Genomic DNA, 20,279 nt, shown 5'->3' with positions numbered 1-20,279 from the left:
AAAACAATTCATACATTCAGAGTTTAAGCATATTAAGAGTAAAGTTAGGCAGAAATAAGGTTAAAGTCAGTCTTGATTGCTGACACACTAGAGAATATACACTCACCTAAAGGATTATTAGGAACACCATACTAATACTGTGTTTGACCCCCTTTCGCCTTCAGAACTGCCTTAATTCTACGTGGCATTGATTCAACAACGTGCTGAAAGCATTCTTTAGAAATGTTGGCCCATATTGATAGGATAGCATCTTGCAGTTGATGGAGATTTGTGGGATGCACATCCAGGGCACGAAGGTCCCGTTCCACCACATCCCAAAGATGCTCTATTGGGTTGAGATCTGGGGCCTCATTTATAAACGTTGCGTACGCACAAAAGAAGGCGTACGCCGCTCTCTACGCAATAATTGGTATTTATAAAAAGCAAACTTGACGGTAAAATGTGCGGTCCTTCACGCAAGCTCTGACCCAGGCGTACGCACAAAAACGGGTGAAATGAGAAATGGCGACACCGTCGGCAGATGGAAGAAACACGTGAAAGTGTGTGAAACTGTAGACCGTTGTGTAATGGCAATACTGCCTCTCATAAATAACACGAAGACTTCACAAAGCAAGTCTTACAATTAACAGCCTACACGAACACCCGTTTGATCGATCTGCAACAGAAATGCAAATTAACACATATTTGCAAAAAGAAAAGTGAAATATGTTCTGCAATAATATTGGCATGTTATACAATTCATCCTCATAAATAAGATGGTAAACAGAACGAAATAATGTACAAAACTGATATTCTCGCCAATGTGTCCGTCAGGCGGAGCAGATATAGATGCAATTAGATAGATAGATAATTAGGGAGATAGATAGATAGATAGATAGATAGATAGATAGATAGATAGATAGATAGATAGATAGATAGATAGATAGATAGATAGATAGATAGATAGATAGATAGATAGATAGATAGATAGATAGATAGATTATTTGTCCACTGGGGAAAGTTGTTTTCATAGTAAAAATGTCTTTATCAGCTACGGAATCATGGTATTCATGCATATGCCTTTAGTTTGTTTTATTTTTGATAAAATAACGTATGACGTATGTCTCAATCATTCAGAAAGCAAGAAATTACATTTGCGCTGAACTATTTCCCATTTCCAAGTAGATTATAACCGACATCTGTAGCTGGTCATTTCTTTTTTATCTCGGCCACAGTCCGAGGTTGTGAGGCTACAGCACTACGGCGTCTGCAACCTTTTGCCACTCAAGTGCCTTTTTGGCATTAGTAATGGCCACACTGTGCCCTCCAAACAACATTTTTCTCCTCTTTTCCACCTCGCCAACGATAACTTCTACTTCACATTGAGTGAAGTTACGTTTTTTTTTATTTCCTCTCTATGTTTGCCATGATTTCGCAATCGATGAATATTAACTTATGGGCGTTTCACAGACTATTTATGGGCAACTATGGGCGTGACATGAAGCCGCAAAAGCTGCGCTACATTTAGAATTGATTGTGATTTATTAAGGGAAAAATGCGTAGGATGTGCGTGCGCACGGTTTTATAAATCCGAATATTTATGTGCGTACGCACGTCCTATGTTTCATCCGTACGCCACTTCTGACGCAAATCCTACGCAAAGTTTTATAAATGAGGCCCCTGGTGACTGTGGGGGCCATTTTAGTACAGTGAACTCATTGTCATGTTCAAGAAACCAATTTGAAATGATTCGAGCTTTGTGACATGGTGCATTATCCTGCTGGAAGTAGCCATCAGAGGATGGGTACATGGTGGCCATAAAGGGATGGACATGGTCAGAAACAATGCTCAGGTAGGCCGTGGCATTTAAACGATGCCCAATTGGCACTAAGGGGCCTAAAGTGTGCCAAGAAAACTTCCCCCACACCATTACACCACCACCACCAGCCTGCACAGTGGTAACAAGGCATGATGGATCCACGTTCTCATTCTGTTTACGCCAAATTCTGACTCTACCATCTGAATGTCTCAACAGAAATCAACAACCATGCCACGCTCAAAATTGCTTAAATCACCTTTCTTTCCCGTTCTGACATTCAGTTTGGAGTTCAGGAGATTGTCTTGACCAGGACCACACCCCTAAATGCATTGAAGCAACTGCCATGTGATTGGTTGATTAGATAATTGCATTAATGAGAAATTGAATAGGTGTTCCTAATAATCCTTTAGGTGAGTGTAGCTGTACAGTTTATGTGCATAGGGCACATAATTTGTTCTTGGAAATAGTAATGCACCTGATGCCTTTATGAAAACTAACTTACAGAAGTCTTGCTATAGGAACAGTAACCCTGGAGCTTACTTTGCTGAAAGACACATTAAATGTCTAACGACTCAATCATTGACCACTTTGATTATTAATATATATTATATGGTAGCAATGTTTGAGTTCATACTGAGATATTTGATTTGTAAAGTTGTTGAGATCTCTTGTAAACTTTAGAGGAACTTTAGAGTAAACTTTTTCCTTTGTATGTTTGGAAAACGTGCTGCATATAAAATGCTGGGCATTAAAGATAAATGTAAACTAGTAACCCTTAATATTCTGAAATGTATAATGGTATTTAAATTATAGTTTCAATATTTAGCCCTGCACCTTTAGCAGTCATAACAAAAGAAATAATGATCGGCTTATCGGTATTGGCCAAAAGTGTACAATCATTGCATCCCTACTGTTAAAAAACTGTTTTTCTGTTTTTCATGATGGTTATAAGAACATACAATAGCAACCTGGAACTTACACAGCTGGATCCCTAAAGATCAAACTTCACCAACAGTTGAGAAGTTTTTCATGAAATTCGGTACATACTCTGAAAGTCTGTCTCTCGATTTCTCAGCTTCTGTCCCTGACTCACACAAACACACAAACACCATGCTGAGCAACTGGTCTCTGATGGGCAGGGGAGAGCTGATTATGGATTCACTTTGCAGCGGGAGCCGCCCTGACGCTGGGGATTTGATTAGGGCTTTGACAGGTGCCAGTGCGATTGCAGCCTTAATCTGAGGAGTGATCTGCTTAGATAATGTGCAAAATGGAAGAAAGAGACAGAGGTGGCAGGAAACGGGGGGAGGCAGGTTGTAGAGATGCACTGAACGCCCTGTGACAGCAGAGCTTTGCTTTTGATGTACTCACTAAGTCTAAATCATATCGCAGACAGCATGCTATCTTAAGAGTGATACTTCATCTGGTGCATCTAACAAATCCTGAGAAAGAGACTGAAAATGAGTGCATCTCACACTACAGAATCTTTAAAGCACTTGGAGAATGGTTGAAATGCTCAGTTACTGTATGATAATGAGGGGAATGTAATGATGCCTCTGACTGCCATTGCCATCTCCTATTCTCTCACATGTACAGAAAACCTCCCCACAGGCTGCGGCAGCATGAACCGGGTCAATCACTGATGTCTCTATCATGGCTGTCCCTTCTCTCATCTACTTTCATCTGCTGTCAGAAATGGGGCTTTTCTCAGTCAATCAAAAACGAAGTAGAGATGGGCGGTGTGACCAAAATCTTAGGTATGAGTAATTTTATACCTTGTTAACCGTAAGCAATGTCCCACCAGCAAGTGCTGTTGTATGGAATATCACTTTGATGTTGCTTTTTATACTATATACAGGAGCTGATATCGAGTGGCACCCATTTCAGAAAAAAATATGGCCTGTTAGTCCTTATACTTGTTCTCCACCAGTTACAAGCTTTGCACATTGACAAGCAACATTCAGACTGGAATACAATATGCGAGTGGAATGGAGTGACAGTAATTTTCCTTCCCGTCTGAAATTATTCTTTAATCACTTCGCTTTTTACTCCAGGTTGCCCATTTCCGAGCGAATCTGAAGCCAAAGAAAAAAGACACTGAATTTGCTCCTGGCCCCCGGCAAAATCACAGCTCACATACCCTGATATGAATTATACACAAAGAACACAGGCAAGCTGAGTGATCAAATAGTGAAACATCCCAATGGTGTTATACTTAATATCAGTCTTGGAAACACACTTGACTAATCAAGGGTAATAGGGCCAGAGGGCCAAAACTACTATAATCATGATAGAGTTTTTTTTATGACATAGTTACTTTTCAAAACGTGTTATATATTACAAACATATTTTTGGATAATCCAATGAAAGACTTACTCACTTAATTACTATTTAATCAATTATAAATTATTTTACAGTTGTGGTCAGAATTATTGGCACCCCTGGTAAATATGATCAAAGATGGCTGTAAAAATAAATCTGCATTGTTTATCCTTTCGATCTTTCATTCAAAATTCTAACCTTTCAGTGTAGTAAAATAATTGAGTGTGGGGGAATAGTTGAGTGTGTAATTATGAAATTGGTACCCCTAAAATCTTTATGAGTAAAATATCTCTGAAATATATTCTGCATAGCTGGATGGCGCCTTGCATGGCTGACACCGCCGTCGGTGTATGAATGGGTGAATGTGAGGCAAAATGTAAAGCGCTTTGATGGCCATTGGGTCTGTGAAAGTGCTATATAAATGCAGTCCATAAGAGAAAACTTTAGTTTTCTGATTGGTGACATATTTTTAAAATTAAAAACCACATATAGATTAGATTACAGATTCCTGCGGTTGAAAATTTGATACATATACATACACTACCATTCAAAAGTTTAGGGTCAGTAAGAAAAGACAGGAAATGTTTAAAAAGATTTCTATTTAAAATAAATTCTGTTCTTTTGAACTTTCACATCAAAGAATCCTGAGAAAATGTATCATGATTTCCACAAAAATATTTATCTGTTTGTTAAAAATGAGCACCAAATCAGCATATTACAATGATTTAAAGCTGCAGTAGGGAGTTTTGAGAAAACGTTGACTTAGCCTGAAAATTTGAACAAGCACAACTTACAGGTCCCACCCCCTTGCTCTCTGCTGCGCTACAGCCCTTCCTCCACAGCTCCTCCCCCACAGCGGAGCCTGTCGTGAACGCGCAGGCTAGTAAACAGGGCCACCGATAACAGCGGATAAACAGTTATGACACATTCACTATTAGGGACGAAACATCAACAATATGCTTTACATTGACTAAGGCCTGCCCATACTTTGACTACAAACTTGGTCCTCAAATCATTACGTATTTTGCAATACATGTAATGTAACTTTATAACGTTGCACCCTTTCTATAAGTTATAAATAGCTAGTAAGATAATATAACGGTAACTAACGTAGTAGTACGTTTGCTAGTACATTTGTAACGGGGTTGTTATGGGAAGAAGGAGGTGGGAACCGGCGAACGTTCAACAAGTTTAATAATAAATAAACAAATACAAAATGAAAGTATAAGCCAGCAGCCCCTCACGGACGACTGCTGGCACACAAAACAGAACATAAAATCACAACGTAAAATCAGGCCTGTAACTCGATCTTCACTGTCGTCGCTCCTCCGTGAGAGATGCGAGTACACGATCAGCGCGTACACAAGCGTGATTGACACTGCTAAGACATTCCTCCAGGCTCTGATTGGTTGTTTCTGACCGGGAGATTTTTTCACAGATTATCTGTCTCATATTCTACTGCCAGGACATAATGACAGTTTTAACAAATATGTAAAAAACATTTTTTTACAAAAGTTAGCTACAGCAGCTTTAAGGATCATGTGAAGCTGAAGACTAGAGAAATGGCTGCTACAACAGCTTTGCCATCACAGCATAAAATATATCCAAATAGAAAACCTATTTTATATTGCAATCTTTTTTTTATCAAATAAATGCAGCCTTGTGAGCGTAACATACTTCTTTCAAAAACATTTAAAAATATATCGACCCCAGCCTTTTGAATGTAGGGTATATATACAGTATGTATACATACATTACTGGCGAACCCTATAGCGGATAGAGAGAGATTTAGAAAGCAGGATTTAGTGTTAGAACTTACCAAGACAGAGACCATCACTTTCCTCATAGCCAATGCTGCAGACACAACGGCCCAGCGGCACCAGCCAATCACCATCAGCGCCACAGTACAGCTTGGGTGTGTCACGTTCTTCTGCGTTCTCAACACACGCCCCCCTGACCTCCACCAATGAAGAGGAATCCACCCGCGGGACAGTGTCGGGAAAGGCGGCAAGGTTTCTCAGGGTAGACGGACATTTTTTGTAATAAACTCTCACAGACACCAGGGCGATACATGCGCCCACATCCTGGAAGGCCAAGTAGAAACCCTTACGAGATATTGGTCCTACTTCCCGCACTTCGGTATTCAGCCTCAGAACACGATCGCCCAGATCTGTCTGTGTGAAACTCTCATCGGCGGCAATAGTATCGATTTTAGCATACTCGTTAGGATGAAAATGAGCATTGGCACCATGTGGCTCATCTGTCTCAAAGTAGTGGAGGTTAAAAGTCTCCTTACAGGTGCCAGAGACCCAGGGGATGCTGTTGCAGTCCCGCAGAGTGAAGCGAAGCTCTACATAGATCTTCTGTGCAGCCTGACGGGGTATCCAGTTTGTACGGAGCCAGTTGTTCTGGTTGGGTTCCATTACGTGGCACACCTGGAAGGTGTGGATGGGCCGGTTAAGCTCATCCATCTCTGTGATGGCGTCCCACTGTGGAGAGCAAAGGACAAAGGAATGAGAAGATAGATAGTGGGATAGTTGGAGAAAGCAATAGAAAGGAGTGAATGCTCAGGAAGGCTACTCTGCTTATTGAGATCTCTATGGGATTCAGAGCAGCTGGAGCCCAGAGAAATCATATTGAAGTTAGCTTCATAAAATTAACATAAAAAATCTAAAATGGAATCTAATAATTCATTTATTTACTATTCATTTTTTTAATAATCATATATATATATATTTAACCTGTCTCATATAAAATATTGAGAATCTGTAGTTAAAGTATATAATTTAAAATGAATTATATATAATCCGGCCTTCATGTGTAATGGCAAACTTCTGAAGTCGTAATTATGAGCTTGTCACATTTAAGTGCTTTGTTGTCAGAAAGAATGAATCTTGGAGGACACCAGAGGGCTTTTCCATAAAACAAGATTAGAATACAAGCCAGGCTTATTTTGGTTAGTCAGACTTATTTCATAAAGCAAACTTAGAATAGTTCAAACTCAGTTACTCTGGCAATTTATGCTGGGAAACTAACCTGGTCCAGGGCAGGCTAACTGTCAGGCTATAAGCCTGAGTTGTTACACCGTTCCTCTAACACTAACCACCAGGAACACAATGATATTACCACTGACACTCTCCCATACCATTATTTGACTTCATATACAGTAAGTATATATATATATATATATATACATACATTTTGTGTGTGGTGGTGGTGGGGGTGGGGGTCAATATCCAGTGGACTTTGAATAAAATGTGGTGTCTCACTTTTTGCCAACCATATAAATGCTATAATTATTGTATACATTAAATGTACAATATGTAAGAATTTTGTAATACAATATCCAAAAATCACTTGCACAGTGTGATATATTTCCTGCAGTTGTGTACTTACAATATCCCAAAAGTCTCCAAAGATTTTGTTATTTTAGAGAAATTCCAATTTTAAATAAGTGGCCGTCCCGTAAAAAAATGTCGCCTGTCAATATCCGCGCTATCCTTGGTTTCCGTTCATCGGCCATAGCCATGACGTAACCATGGCGACAGACGTGGACAACTGCGTAGTGCGTAACGTTTAGTGGCACGCAGTTCTTGTTTCTTTCAAACACAGACCATGGCAAGCAGACTTTGGGACAAACAAGGAGAACTAAAATGAAGATCACGACTTGACAGCTTTATTAGACAGGTGAGCCAATGTACATAAAACAAATCAATGTTATTTAACGTTAGCTCAACATGATTAATTGTTAGAATATGGTCAGTATATTATTCTAATGTTGATCTAGCTTACTGCTAGTTTCGTATAGCAAACGAACTAACACGTAGTATAACATTATAACTTTCAACACACATTTAAATGCCGTTTAGTGTGATAGTGTAACGTTAGACCAAGTGAGGCAGCGCTGCGTTACCTCACAAGTTTAAAGCTGCTGTCCGTAACTTTTTTAAGTTTAAAATAATCCAAAATAATTATATTAAAAAAAACATATTCTGCCAGTGGTCAAAACTATCTGCTTGCCATAGCTAGATTCAAAACGGTTAGCTTGTAATAATGATTTTAATTCCAGTGGTACTGGTGGGTTTCCGCGGGAAATTCGAGCATGTCTTTGCGTCATTACGTCACACCCGTACACATAAAGAAGGAGTTTCGGCTAGCCGGCTATACTGCGCGTGACGAGATGTTTAGATGTATAGGCTTTTCTCGCAGCACTTTACATAATTAAACTTATGGCATCCAGAAAGATCCAAACAACAATCATCAGTGTCAACTGGAGATTCAGCAGTTATAAAACCCAAAAGACTTCGTACTTCGGATTTAAGGTGGCTAGAGAAAGAGAAAGAAACCGTCTCATGCGAACACAAGGATTTAAACATCGACAGGGCTTTTGAAAAGTGCGTGAACTCCGTGTTTTGAAGGGGTTCAAAACGGAAGAAGAGACGGCCTTTTTCTGCTGAACAAGTAAGACATTTCAATAGTTCAATCGTGTAACAGTACGTTTTCTTAATTCACACAGTTATGGAGTTTCCTTTGTTGTGCCTTTCTCGTTTTGCTATTATGGAGAATATGAATTCTGAACTACACAGGTAACCATAAAACACATTAAATTTAACATTAGTCACGCAATGCTGTTGTTGTTAACATGAACAATTTGAGAACAAAGTAGGCTATAATTTGCACGGTTGCTGTAAATCGCGTTGATTAAATCTAACGAAGCTTATCATGTCGAATGCTTTTTCCCCCTTAGTTGGTCAGAACAAAAATGGATTTTACTTACTTGTTCAGAAGACATTTTCTTATGAAAATTCTTATGTTGGTCAAACTTTCAAAAAGTGAATCTGTGATTCTGTATGACAGTATCCACACAGCGCGGTGACTGACAGCAGCACTCGCCTCAAAGCACTGTGTTCATCCGCGCTGTTTCATGCCGATTTACAACCCACGTAAAGATGATAATTCCGCAAATCACTGCAGTTACAGATTTCGAACAGAGAGATGGCGACAAAGAGGAAAAGCTACGGACTGCAGCTTTAATTCGTCTAATAAACTGACCTGTGTGAGTAATCCAGCACTTGCGGGTAGTTCGGTAGAATTAAATGTCCTTATTCCTTTATATCCGCGGGACTCGCGTGTGATATCTGTCTCTTTAGCAATCGCGACCTGCTTCATACCACTGTAATGTTAAAAAGCATGAATGTTTGCACTCATCCATAAACATTATTAGATCCATCAGCTTGACAGCAAGTCTCAACATTCAGCTCATCACTTCGTCATCAACCTACGCCTTTGTTATTGTTGGAAACTGCGCCCTCTTGTGGTGAAAAAAACTACATATTGTGCCTTTAACTGTGCTACTTAAAGCTGCAGTCCGTAGTTTTTCCTCTGTCACCATTCTCTGTTCGAAATCTGCAATTGCATTTATTCTGGGAATTATCAACTTCACGTGGGTTGTGCCTCGGTACGGCACAGCGCGGATGAATCCAATGTTTTGAGTAGAATGTGCGGCTGTCAGTCACCGCACAGTGTGCTGTCATTCGGAATCACAGATTCTACTTTTTGGAAGTATGACCAACATAAGAATTTTCACCAGAAAATGTCATCTGAACAAGTAACATCCACTTTTGTTCTGACCAACTAAGGGGAAAAAAGGACCAACTAACAGTCTAATTTCTAATTGTCATACCAACAAATGAATGTTCCTTAGAACTGGTACTATTTAAAATACAAACACACATATCTGAAATCAGATGCATTTATCCTTGTTTTTGCATGGGCCCGGTTGCAGTCTCTTTTTTCTGTAGCCCTATGTGTAAAATATAGGCTATTCAATATGCATCAAATGGTTATTTATATGTATGCTCCTGAACAGTGGCGTGCAAAGACCTCCTCAGGGCCAGGGGCGGAGGGACCAAAAAGGGCACTCAATTTTTTTATTTTTTTATTTAACAGTACCTGCATTTTTATTCTCTCTTTTCAGCCAACTTGTGAGAGGGATGCTTCCTTTGGCTGCATCATAGAGTTCCTTGATTTTTTCTTTATTTATTTATTTTTTCTTTCCTTGGCATTCTAAGAAAATATGTTGATACAATTATTAGAATGCATAACACATCAAATGAAAATAGGGAAATGATGATAATGTAACAAAATATTATTTACTTTACCAAACAAAACAGTGAGAATCAATGAGGTAAATATGGAAAATTAATTTTTAGTTTTGTTGATGTTGTAAGTTTAATGTATGTATTATATGTATGAAAGACAGTGTTAGCTATCACGAATCAGTAACACTTTACATTAAGGTTTCATTAGTTAAATTAGTTAACATTAGCTAATAACGAACTGCACTTCTACAGCATTTATTAATCTTAGTTAATATTAATTTCAGCATTTACTAAAACATTAAAATCAAAAGTTGTATTTGTTATCATATTATTTACTTTACCAAACAAAACAGTGAGAATCAAGGAGGTAAATATGGAAAATTAATTTTTAGTTTTGTTGATGTTGTAAATTTAATGTATGTATTATATGTATAAAAGACAGTGTTAGCTATCACGAATCAGTAACACTTTACATTAGGTTTCATTAGTTAAATTAGTTAACATTAGCTAATAACGAACTGCACTTCTACAGCATTTATTAATCTTAGTTAATATTATTTTAACATTTACTAAAACATTAAAATCAAAAGTTGTATTTGTTATCATTATTTAATGCATTGATTGTGACATAACATGAATAAACAATTAACAGTTGTATTATTAACTAAGATATACAGTAACAAATGTGTTGCTCATGGTTAGTTCATACATGAGTGAACAAATGAACCTTATTGTAAAGCGTTACTAAGTTCCTTACAATTTAGAGTTGGACATGGACTTACGATTTCATTCAACTAGATGTATTTCCCCTTGCACTTTTATTCCTTGGACAGCGCAGTCTCATCCCAAGACGTCATATAACTGACGTCTTGGGACGTCTTTTGACCATACGTCAATATCCGCCTTTTTAGGGTACCCTTAAACGTCGGTTGCATGACGTTATCGGATCCTAACTCTACCCCAGACCTAAACCTACCCCTAAACCTACCCCGTCACCTAACTGACGTTAAAGGTAAAGCGTCAGTTGTATGACGTCCCAGGATCGACATTGTCACTCAAAATGTGTCTGAAATCGAGTTATACTTTATAGTTAAGAATAACTCGCATGCTGCCGCAACTTTTAGAGTAGCATGGTGATGGTAGGATAAATGTAATTTTCCGTATTAGCTTTAACGTTACCTGCTGCTCGTTTGAAGACTCGCGCGAACTGCTGCGTAGTGCGTACCAGAACCTTTAAATGCGTACGAGGCGCTGCAAAGGAAACTCCGCCTACCACTTCTCCGCCAAATTTTTTGAAATATAATATTTGTTTGTATTATTATTGTTAGTGGCAAGGGTGTGTAAGTGTATTGTTATTTATTATAATATTTATAATAATTATTATTATTATTTACAAAGGGCACAATACATTTTGAGACAAAAGGGGCAGGCTCTTCCCCGGTACGGGTTGTGTCGAGCCATTTCCCAGATAGCACAAGTCTATTTGATGTGATGTTTACATCTGGAAGACGTATTTTTAAGAGTGTTTGCTCATCTGCAATACGTCTATAGGACGTTTCCTGTCAGATGTCAAATAGACGTTTAGAAGATGTCTTTAAGATGTAATGATTTAGAATGCATGTTAAACTGACATCTTCTAAACGTCTATTTGATATCTGACAGGAAACGTCCTATAGACGTATTGCAGATGAGCAAACACTCTTAAAAATACGTCTTCCAGATGTAAACATCACATCAAATAGACTTGTGCTATCTGGGTTGTTAGTCTGGTTATTCGATGAGAAAAATATTAAATGTACCCAGGTAGCACAAGTCTATTTGATGTGATATTTACATTTACATTTACATTTATTCATTTAGCTGACGCTTTTATCCAAAGCGACTTACAATTGCTATATATGTCAGAGGTCGCACGGCTCTGGAGCAACTACCCAGATAGCACACGTACGTCTGCAAGATGTCTGTTAAAGATCACTTCATCTGGAAAGCATCTGCTGTTTACTAACATCTGATAGACATCTTTAAGATGTCAGTTTAACATACATTCTAAATCATTACATCTTAAAAGACATCTTCTAAACGTCTATTTGACATCTAAAAGGAAACGTCCTATAGACGTATTGCAGATGAGCAAACACTCTAAATAATACGTCTTCCAGATGTAAACACGCACATCAAATAGACGTCTCTGTGATGTACGTGTGCTATCAGGGTAGGGGTTAAGTGTCTTGCTCAGAGACACATTGGTGTCTCGCATTGGATTCGAACCCGGGTCTCTCACACCAAAGGCATGTGTCTTATCCACTGCGCCATCACCACCCCACCACCCCACGTCTGGAAGACGTATTTTTAAGAGTGTTTGCTCATCTGCAATACGTCTATAGGACGTTTCCTGTCAGATGTCAAATAGACGTTTAGAAGATGTCAGTTTAACATGCATTCTAAATCATTACATCTTAAAGACATCTTCTAAACGTCTATTTGACATCTGACAGGAAACGTCCTATAGACGTCTTCCAGATGTAAATATCACATCAAATAGACTTGTGCTATCTGGGTTGTATGGTAGTCAATGGCGAGAGACAACAAATATTTTGATCTCGTTTGAATTGTGCCCTGAATTACACATATGATGTTTGTCAATTTAAAAGATACATTTTAAAGTCAAGAAAGTCGCAGTTTGATGTAAAACTGTTGAGGTATAAGACTGTGAAAATACGTAATTACAAAGACTACAAACCCAAAAGGCACGTCATACCTTTTCTCTCAATGAATGAAGCTAACTTTACTGAAGCTAACAACTGTCATTTTTTCTATAGTCTTACGTTATAATCGTAACGTTACGCCGTCATGCCTGAGTGTTTTGTACAAGACTGCACACACACGAGCAACGGATCTCGCTCGTTGTTTCGCTTCCCGGGAGATGTAGTTCATTGAGCGATTTTCACATAAAACTAAATGTTACTCTTCTGTTTTATGACAAACTGCGACTTTCTTGACTTTCATAATTATCTTTTAAATTGACAAACATCATATGTGTAATTCAGGGCACAGTTCAGACGGAATAAAAAGATAAGTTGTCTCTCGCCATTGACTACCATACATATTTTTTCCGAAACAAGGTCCCATGAGCCGGAAGCGGAGGGGCGGGACTTAGGCTCTCTATGGGTTCAAGGAAAGTAATTTACAAATGTGTTCGATGCAGCTCGGTATACGCAACAACTGAGGATATTAGAAGACATGTTTGTCGTAAGTTTTATTGTAAAAATATAGGATATCAACATAATGATGTAGTTGTTTATATTTTTAGCTTCATTGCAAGTGACATTTGGTATAGAAATAAACAATGGTAATTAAGTGCTTTTCCTAAAAATGAGAAAGAAAATACAGGGTATTAAAACAGTATGAACTACAAATAAAGTCAGTATGTGAGACTGAATAGATGTGCTTTAGTCTGAATTAGGTAAGATGTGTGCTTCCATTTCAGTTTCAACAATCCCTTCACTCGATTGGGATGTTCTCTTGTGTTCTGGGCGGCAAGTGCAATAACTGTAACATCGGGCATATTTTGTAGTATAAACACATATTTATACCGACTGCATCAGGCTCCGAAAATTCTTCACAAAGAACACAAAGAATGGCCTTCTCAGCTGCCATAGTTGCAACTATTGCGTCATCAGAACAGTGTGTTCAACGCATCACCGTTTCTGTTTAAAAAACGTTGTGCAACGTTTTGTCGGGGCCGAACGCAGCCCTGATGACGGAACAGTTGATCTTTGGCTGACAAATCAGAGGAAAGGGGCGTTTCATTCCCGCCCATGTGTAGAAATCGAATATTCAAGCTGTTTATTCATTTTTCTACCTCAGAACGAAAAACGAAAAATCAAGCTGAATTCTTGTTTTTCGTTTGTCTGTTTTTTCGGAAAAAAACAAAAACCAAAAAAAAAATAAAAAAAAAATAAAAAGAACTGTTTTCTCATTGTTCTACTTTCAACATTAAATAAAAAAATGACTGAATTAGAATTTCGACTGAACTGAATTTCGGTTTCAATTACTTTTCGATTAATAGTCCAGCCCTACATTTTCGTATGAAAGATAGTGATGAATCATGATTTGTTTGTGAAAAAAAATGTGCACACAGATTTTAATCACAAATTTGTGTGTACAGACAATTAGTGAGTAAGACTGTTTGCTCCTACTCAATATATCTCTGCCCATTTACTTCATTGTCACATCCAGGCACTATGAGACTCCTTACTGCCATTTTCAATAGACTTAAATCATTTTTTGGTAGTACCTCTATCTTGTGATGTGCTACACATAGACTATGGGTATATATTGAGGCTAGCAAGGCAAAAAAGGCTAATAGATTTACCAAAGCCACGAGCTACAGCTGAATCAAACAGTAGCCTGGTGACAGGACGTCTGGCCATCACATGCTGCTCTGCTTTGAGCAACTTTCTACATTGTTCTCTCTTTCACACTTATTTTTCTTTCCAAACACATTCTTTTGCAAATATTTAGCCTACTTTTCCAAACACTTCCAAATCTTGTCAACATGCTCACACTCTCTTTCCCACGTTCTCACTTTCTTGTTCACAAATTATATCGTTCTGACCTTTTTATTTTCCAACCATTCACTCTCTTTTCTCTCATCCAGTCTTTTTCTTCACTTTTTACACTTTACTCTTTTATGTACTATTCCTTTACTACAAATCTCTATCCTCCAATCATCTATTTCCTCTTCTATGTCTTTTTATTACTTATCTCCCTAATCTTTCTCCCTCTGATAATTAATTAGGAAGGACGCACTTCATTAGCACTAAAGCCTCTACTTATTCACTTTCATTATTGCAGTGATAAGCTAAGCCTTCCCTAATAGCCTCTCAATCAGAAACTTGCTGTATCATAGCCCTGATGTGTGCCGATAGATCCTCACAATATAGACTGCTGTTTGCAACCATAACGTTTTATTGAAAGAGCATCTGTAGAGTACTGGTTCACAACACAGCAGGTCAAGTCAAAGTTTACTTTATAATGTATGTCATTTGCATAGCTTAAACAGAATATACTAAGCATTAAAATGCTTGTGACAAGGCCCAGGTCCCAGACCCACAGATAAGACATAAGATATGTCAAACAAACAAATAAATAAATAATGTACAGTAAATAGTGTAAATATTTATTTACTGTCACACATAGAAGTGATCACAAGGGCTAAATCTAACTACACTGTAGACATATGCTATACAGGTATGCTTTCTTTCTTAAAATATAATTATTTTGGTTACGTCCTCCAAACTAAATTCCAATGTTTTCATATTTCTCATACTTAAAGCTGCAGTCCGTAGCTTTTTTGGGGTTAAAAATGATCCAAAATACATATTTGAGAAAATACATAACCAGCCAGTGTTCAAAACTATCTGCTTGCCTTAGCTCGATTCAAAGCGGTAAGCTTGTAATAATGTTTTTAATTCCAGTGGTACTGGTGGATTTTCGCGGGAAATTCGAGCATGTCTTTGCGTCATTACGTCACATCTGTACACATAAAGAAGGAGTCTCGGCTAGTAGGCTATATTGCGTGTGAGGATGCTGGAGGTGGAGATTTATAGCCTTTTCTCACAGCACTTGATATAATTAAACAATTTGATGGTGGATCCAGAAAGGTTCAAACGTTCAAAAGGTAAAAAAATCACCAGTGACAACTAGAGATTCACCCGTTGTAAAATGCAAAAGACTTCGTTCGGATTTCGGAGTGGCTACAAAAAAAAAGAGACTGCAACCGGCCCCATGCGAAAACAAGGATACATATCGGAATGACATTACATGTAGTCACGCAATGCTGACGTTGTTAACATTAACAATTTGAGAACAAAGTATAATTTGCACGGTTTTACGTTATATGATAAGCGATTGTTAGATTTAATCGGCGCGATTTACTGCAATGTCAGAACCAGAACAAAAGTGGATGTTGCTTACTTGTTTAGATGACATTTTCCGGTGAAAATTCTTATGTTGGTCATACTTCCAAAAAGAATAATCTGTGATTCTGAATGACTGTATCGACAACGGCGCGGTGACTGACAGCTGCACACTCTCCTCAAACATTGTGTTCATCCGCGCTGTGCGGTGTCGAAGTACAACTCACGTAAAGTTGATAATTCCGCGAATGACTGCAGTTGCAGATTTCGAACAGAGATGGCAACAAAGAGGAAAAACTGCAGACTGCAGCTTTAAAATTCCAATTGTATATTCCTTGTTACATCTGACAGATCAATTGAGAAAAATGAAACCCATTGTGACTTTGTACTTTACATTTCTGTTCAGGCAACTTTAATGCAAGGAAAATGTTCCATTTACAGATGCCAGCCAACTGGCAAGTAACTGATTTATTTACCCACCACAGCCAATTGTTGCTCACATTTGACACTTGTTGAGTGTTCATTTTGGACCCTGTAAGTAATTATTATCTATTGTGCCCTTATTTTTTTCAGTAAATGTTGGAGCAGTGGAATTCTTAGTTTATCCCGATTCTAGTAAAAGCTATTAATAACAGATATACTGTAATACAAACCAGGGCTCGACATTAAGCCTGTTCATGTGCTTGTCTTTCGGACAACTAAATCAGTCATTTACTTGTCTGAGTAAAAAAGTTGCCTGTCCGGAATTTATTTTTCTTTTTTTGTGTGTTGTCCGGAATTTTTTGTGCGTTGTAAATTTATTCCGAAGCAATATTATCATCAGTGAATGGGTCATTGAATCTTTGACTCAACCATTCCTTCAAAATGCTGAATCATTCAGTAATGAAAACACGGTTGAGTGTTGCTGTGAGATGCACTGTGGTTCTGCTGTGATCTTTGTTTGGAACTATTTTCGCTGCTGAAACAGAACAAAAACAGTCAATATTGCATCTAAAATGTAAGTGACTTAATTTTAACTGTTTATTTAACTGTTGTATGAAATCAGATACATTTTCAATCGTGATGGTATTCAGGAAAACAGCACTCGTCGTGTGAGTTTGCTTAACTGTGTCATATGTTAAAAATATAAAAACTGTGCAGTGTGTCCCTTGACAGGACCATGGAGGCCACGCTGCCATGGCCTCCCGAACTGTCTGGTCCTCCCTGGCCGCCTGAAGGGTCATCTCCTCCCTGGCCGCCTGAAGAGTCGTCTCCTCCCTGGCCGCCTGAAGGGTTGACTCCGCTCTGGTCTCCTGCACAGCCTGATCTGCCCTGGTCTCCTGCACAGCCTGCTCCCCCTGGTCTCCTGCACAGCCTGCTCCGCCCTGGTCTCCTGCACAGCCTGCTCCGCCCTGGTCTCCTGAACAGCCGGCTCCGCCCTGGCCGCCCGAAGGGTCGTCTCCGCCCTGGTCTCCTGCACAGCCTGATCCGCCCTGGTCTCCTGCACAGCCTGCTCCGCCCTGGTCTCGTGCACAGCCTGCTCCGCCCTGGTCTCCTGCACAGCCTGCTCCACCCTGGCCGCCCGAAGGGTCGTCTCCGCCCTGGTCTCCTGCACAGCCTGCTCCGCCCTGGCCGCCCGAAGGGTCGTCTCCGCCCTGGTCTCCTGCACATCCTGATCCGCCCTAGTCTCCTGCACTGCCTGATCCGCCCTGGTCGCCTGCACAGCCGGCTCCTCCCTGGCCGCCCGAAGGGTCGTCTCCGCCCTGGTCTCCTGCACAGCCTGATCCGCCCTGGTCACCTGCACAGCCTGCTCCGCCCTGGCCGCCCGAAAGGTCGTCTCCGCCCTGGTTACCTGCACAGCCTGCTCCGCCCTGGTAGCCTGCACAGCCTGCTCCGCCTTGGCCGTCCGAAGGGTCGTCTCCGCCCTGGTCACCTGCACAGCCTGCTCCGCCCTGGTCGCCTGCACTGCTTGATCCGCCCTGGTCGCCTGCACTGTCTGCTCCGCCTTGGTCGCATGCACAGCCTGCTCCGCCCTTGTCGCATGCACAGCCTGCTCCCCCCTGGTCGCCTACTCAGCCTAGTCCGCCCACGCTCCACGGCCCAGACCCGCCATGGCAATGTCCTGGTCCCGTTTCCCTGCATGGGCTTGTCCCTCCATCCCGCCCCCGGGTTCGCCTCCGCTCCACCACCCTCCTTTACTGTTTCCTGAGGAGCGTCTGGAATCCGCTCCTTAAGTGGGGGGCTCTGTTATGATTTCTGTCTTATGTTCCCCTTGTCTTGTGTGGACTTTTGTCATTTCCTGTCCTGTACCATGTTTTGTAGTCCCTTGTAGTTGTTCTTGTTTATTAGGCTCCCCAGGTGTTTCTGATTAGCCACGCCCCCTTGTTATCTTGTTTAGCTTGTTAATCTCTGTATTTAAACCCTGTGTCTTGTATCAGTGTTTGTGGGTCTTGACTTTGTAATGTTGTTTGTTCTGTTTCTGAGTCCTGTTCCATAGTCTTTGTCAAAGTTTAAGTCTATTTAATAAAAACACTGCTGCACTTGGATCCTGTTTCCTGCTTTCTGCTCTGCATCATTACAGTCAGTAGCAGGGCCGGATTAACCATTAGGGCAACTGGTCACTTGCCCAGGGGCACATGACATCTAAGGGGCCCTGCGCACCGTCAAATATTATGTTAGATCACGTTATAAACGCAGTCCTCACTTTCCTAATTATATGCATATTTTTGCAACCCATTCGATCAAAATATAATGTTAAATCGCGTCAAAAACAGCGTCTGTATTCCTGCGCAGTGAGCGAGAGCGAGCTATCATGTCGACTCGCGTCGCGTGACTTGACGCTCTGAAATTTGAAGTGATGGAGAAGCAGTTGCCTACGGTTGCCTAACATAAAGGTCTCGACTGTTTAGCGTTATATTTTGCCAACGAAGTCAAATTGAAACTGTGATATTGCTTCGTGCCGTTATAAAACAGCAAAAGACTTTAAGTAGCCTAGGCATTCTGTTTGTGCTGCGTGATTTAAATAGAAGTGCGCGCTTTGCTCACGCGATCAGCATGGTGATCTGGTGTTTTCTCCAAAATGAAAGCTCAAGGGTTTATTTCTGGCAATTAAAGAAATTAGGACAAAAGTATTGTACTTTTCCTATACTGTGTAATGTAATGCAAAATACTTTTAGGCTACATTTATAGGAGGTATATGATTTTACGTCATAGGAATAATTATATAAATCATTATTATAATAATTGTTTGGCATCCTAAAACACCAGTGATAATGTAATGCAGACTGAGACTCTATATCATAACTAAAAAGATGTTTGAGCCCTCTTTAATGTCCAGGTAAGTCAATGCTTTTTCTTTGTTCAATGTGCACAGTTCATGGGTTAAAGCCGGTTGAAGCTCTTAATTGTGAGCTCTCAAAGTGCACCAGATTGATGCATTTAACCTTAAAATGTACAAAATTTTCTTGCGGGGGAGCATGCCCCCGAACCCCCCTAGAGGGATAGAGTTCCACCCAACATAGTTTTATAAAATCCTATGGGAAACACAGATCATTTATGAAGTAATATGTACAAAAAAGTTCCTTTTAAGTCAGTAATACAGTTAATGCCAAATTAAAATGTCCTTGGACAAACTACATTTGGCCTGCCTAAGGGGGGAGCCTACAAGACATTGTGCCCAGGGCCCTCTGAATTCTTAATCCGGCCCTGGTCAGTAGGCTAACACATTTATTATCAACTATCGATCGCAACTTACAATAAATATAATACAATCAGAATCTTTCTCTCATTTTAGTTATTCCCTAGTTATTTTTGTTTTTGTTTTGTTATTGACGTTCCAATCAAGCAACTTGTCCGGTAGGGCAAGTAAAATTGTCTTTCACTTGTCCCTTCAAAAAATCCACTTGTCCCAGGTAAGCGGACAAGCGTTCATGTCGAGCCCTGCAAACACTTTATTTAAATACTGTAAAAGCCTATTCACACCAAGCCTGCTTTTTCTGAACCACAAGAAACCCACATACAAACAGAAAATACTACACTACAATGATTTATGGTCTTTAATTTTTCAGATGTCAAACAATTGTTTAGGTGTACACATTTGTGACAATAAAGTGTGACAATTGAGTGGTGCAGAAAACAAATAATTCCCCACTGGTTCCC

General features: G+C 39.7%; 1 protein-coding gene across 2 annotated transcripts in view; it reads right to left on the bottom strand.

The window, feature by feature from the left end:
- The window catches only part of epha6 (eph receptor A6), a 163,951-nt gene that overhangs the window by 103,654 nt on the left and 40,018 nt on the right, over positions 1-20,279 (bottom strand). For both annotated transcript variants that reach the window (XM_056254434.1, XM_056254435.1), the window contains exon 3: positions 5,940-6,609. In XM_056254434.1, coding sequence (XP_056110409.1) covers positions 5,940-6,609 — 670 coding nt within the window. The remainder of the gene's footprint in view (positions 1-5,939; positions 6,610-20,279) is intronic.

Source organism: Rhinichthys klamathensis, unplaced genomic scaffold (genome assembly GCF_029890125.1).
Source record: "Rhinichthys klamathensis goyatoka isolate OS25496 unplaced genomic scaffold, OSU_Roscu_1.1 h1tg000111l_1, whole genome shotgun sequence".
Lineage (NCBI taxonomy): Eukaryota > Metazoa > Chordata > Actinopteri > Cypriniformes > Leuciscidae > Rhinichthys > Rhinichthys klamathensis.
The sequence above is the reverse complement of the archived record's forward strand: the minus strand, read 5'-3'. Positions and strand labels throughout refer to the sequence as shown.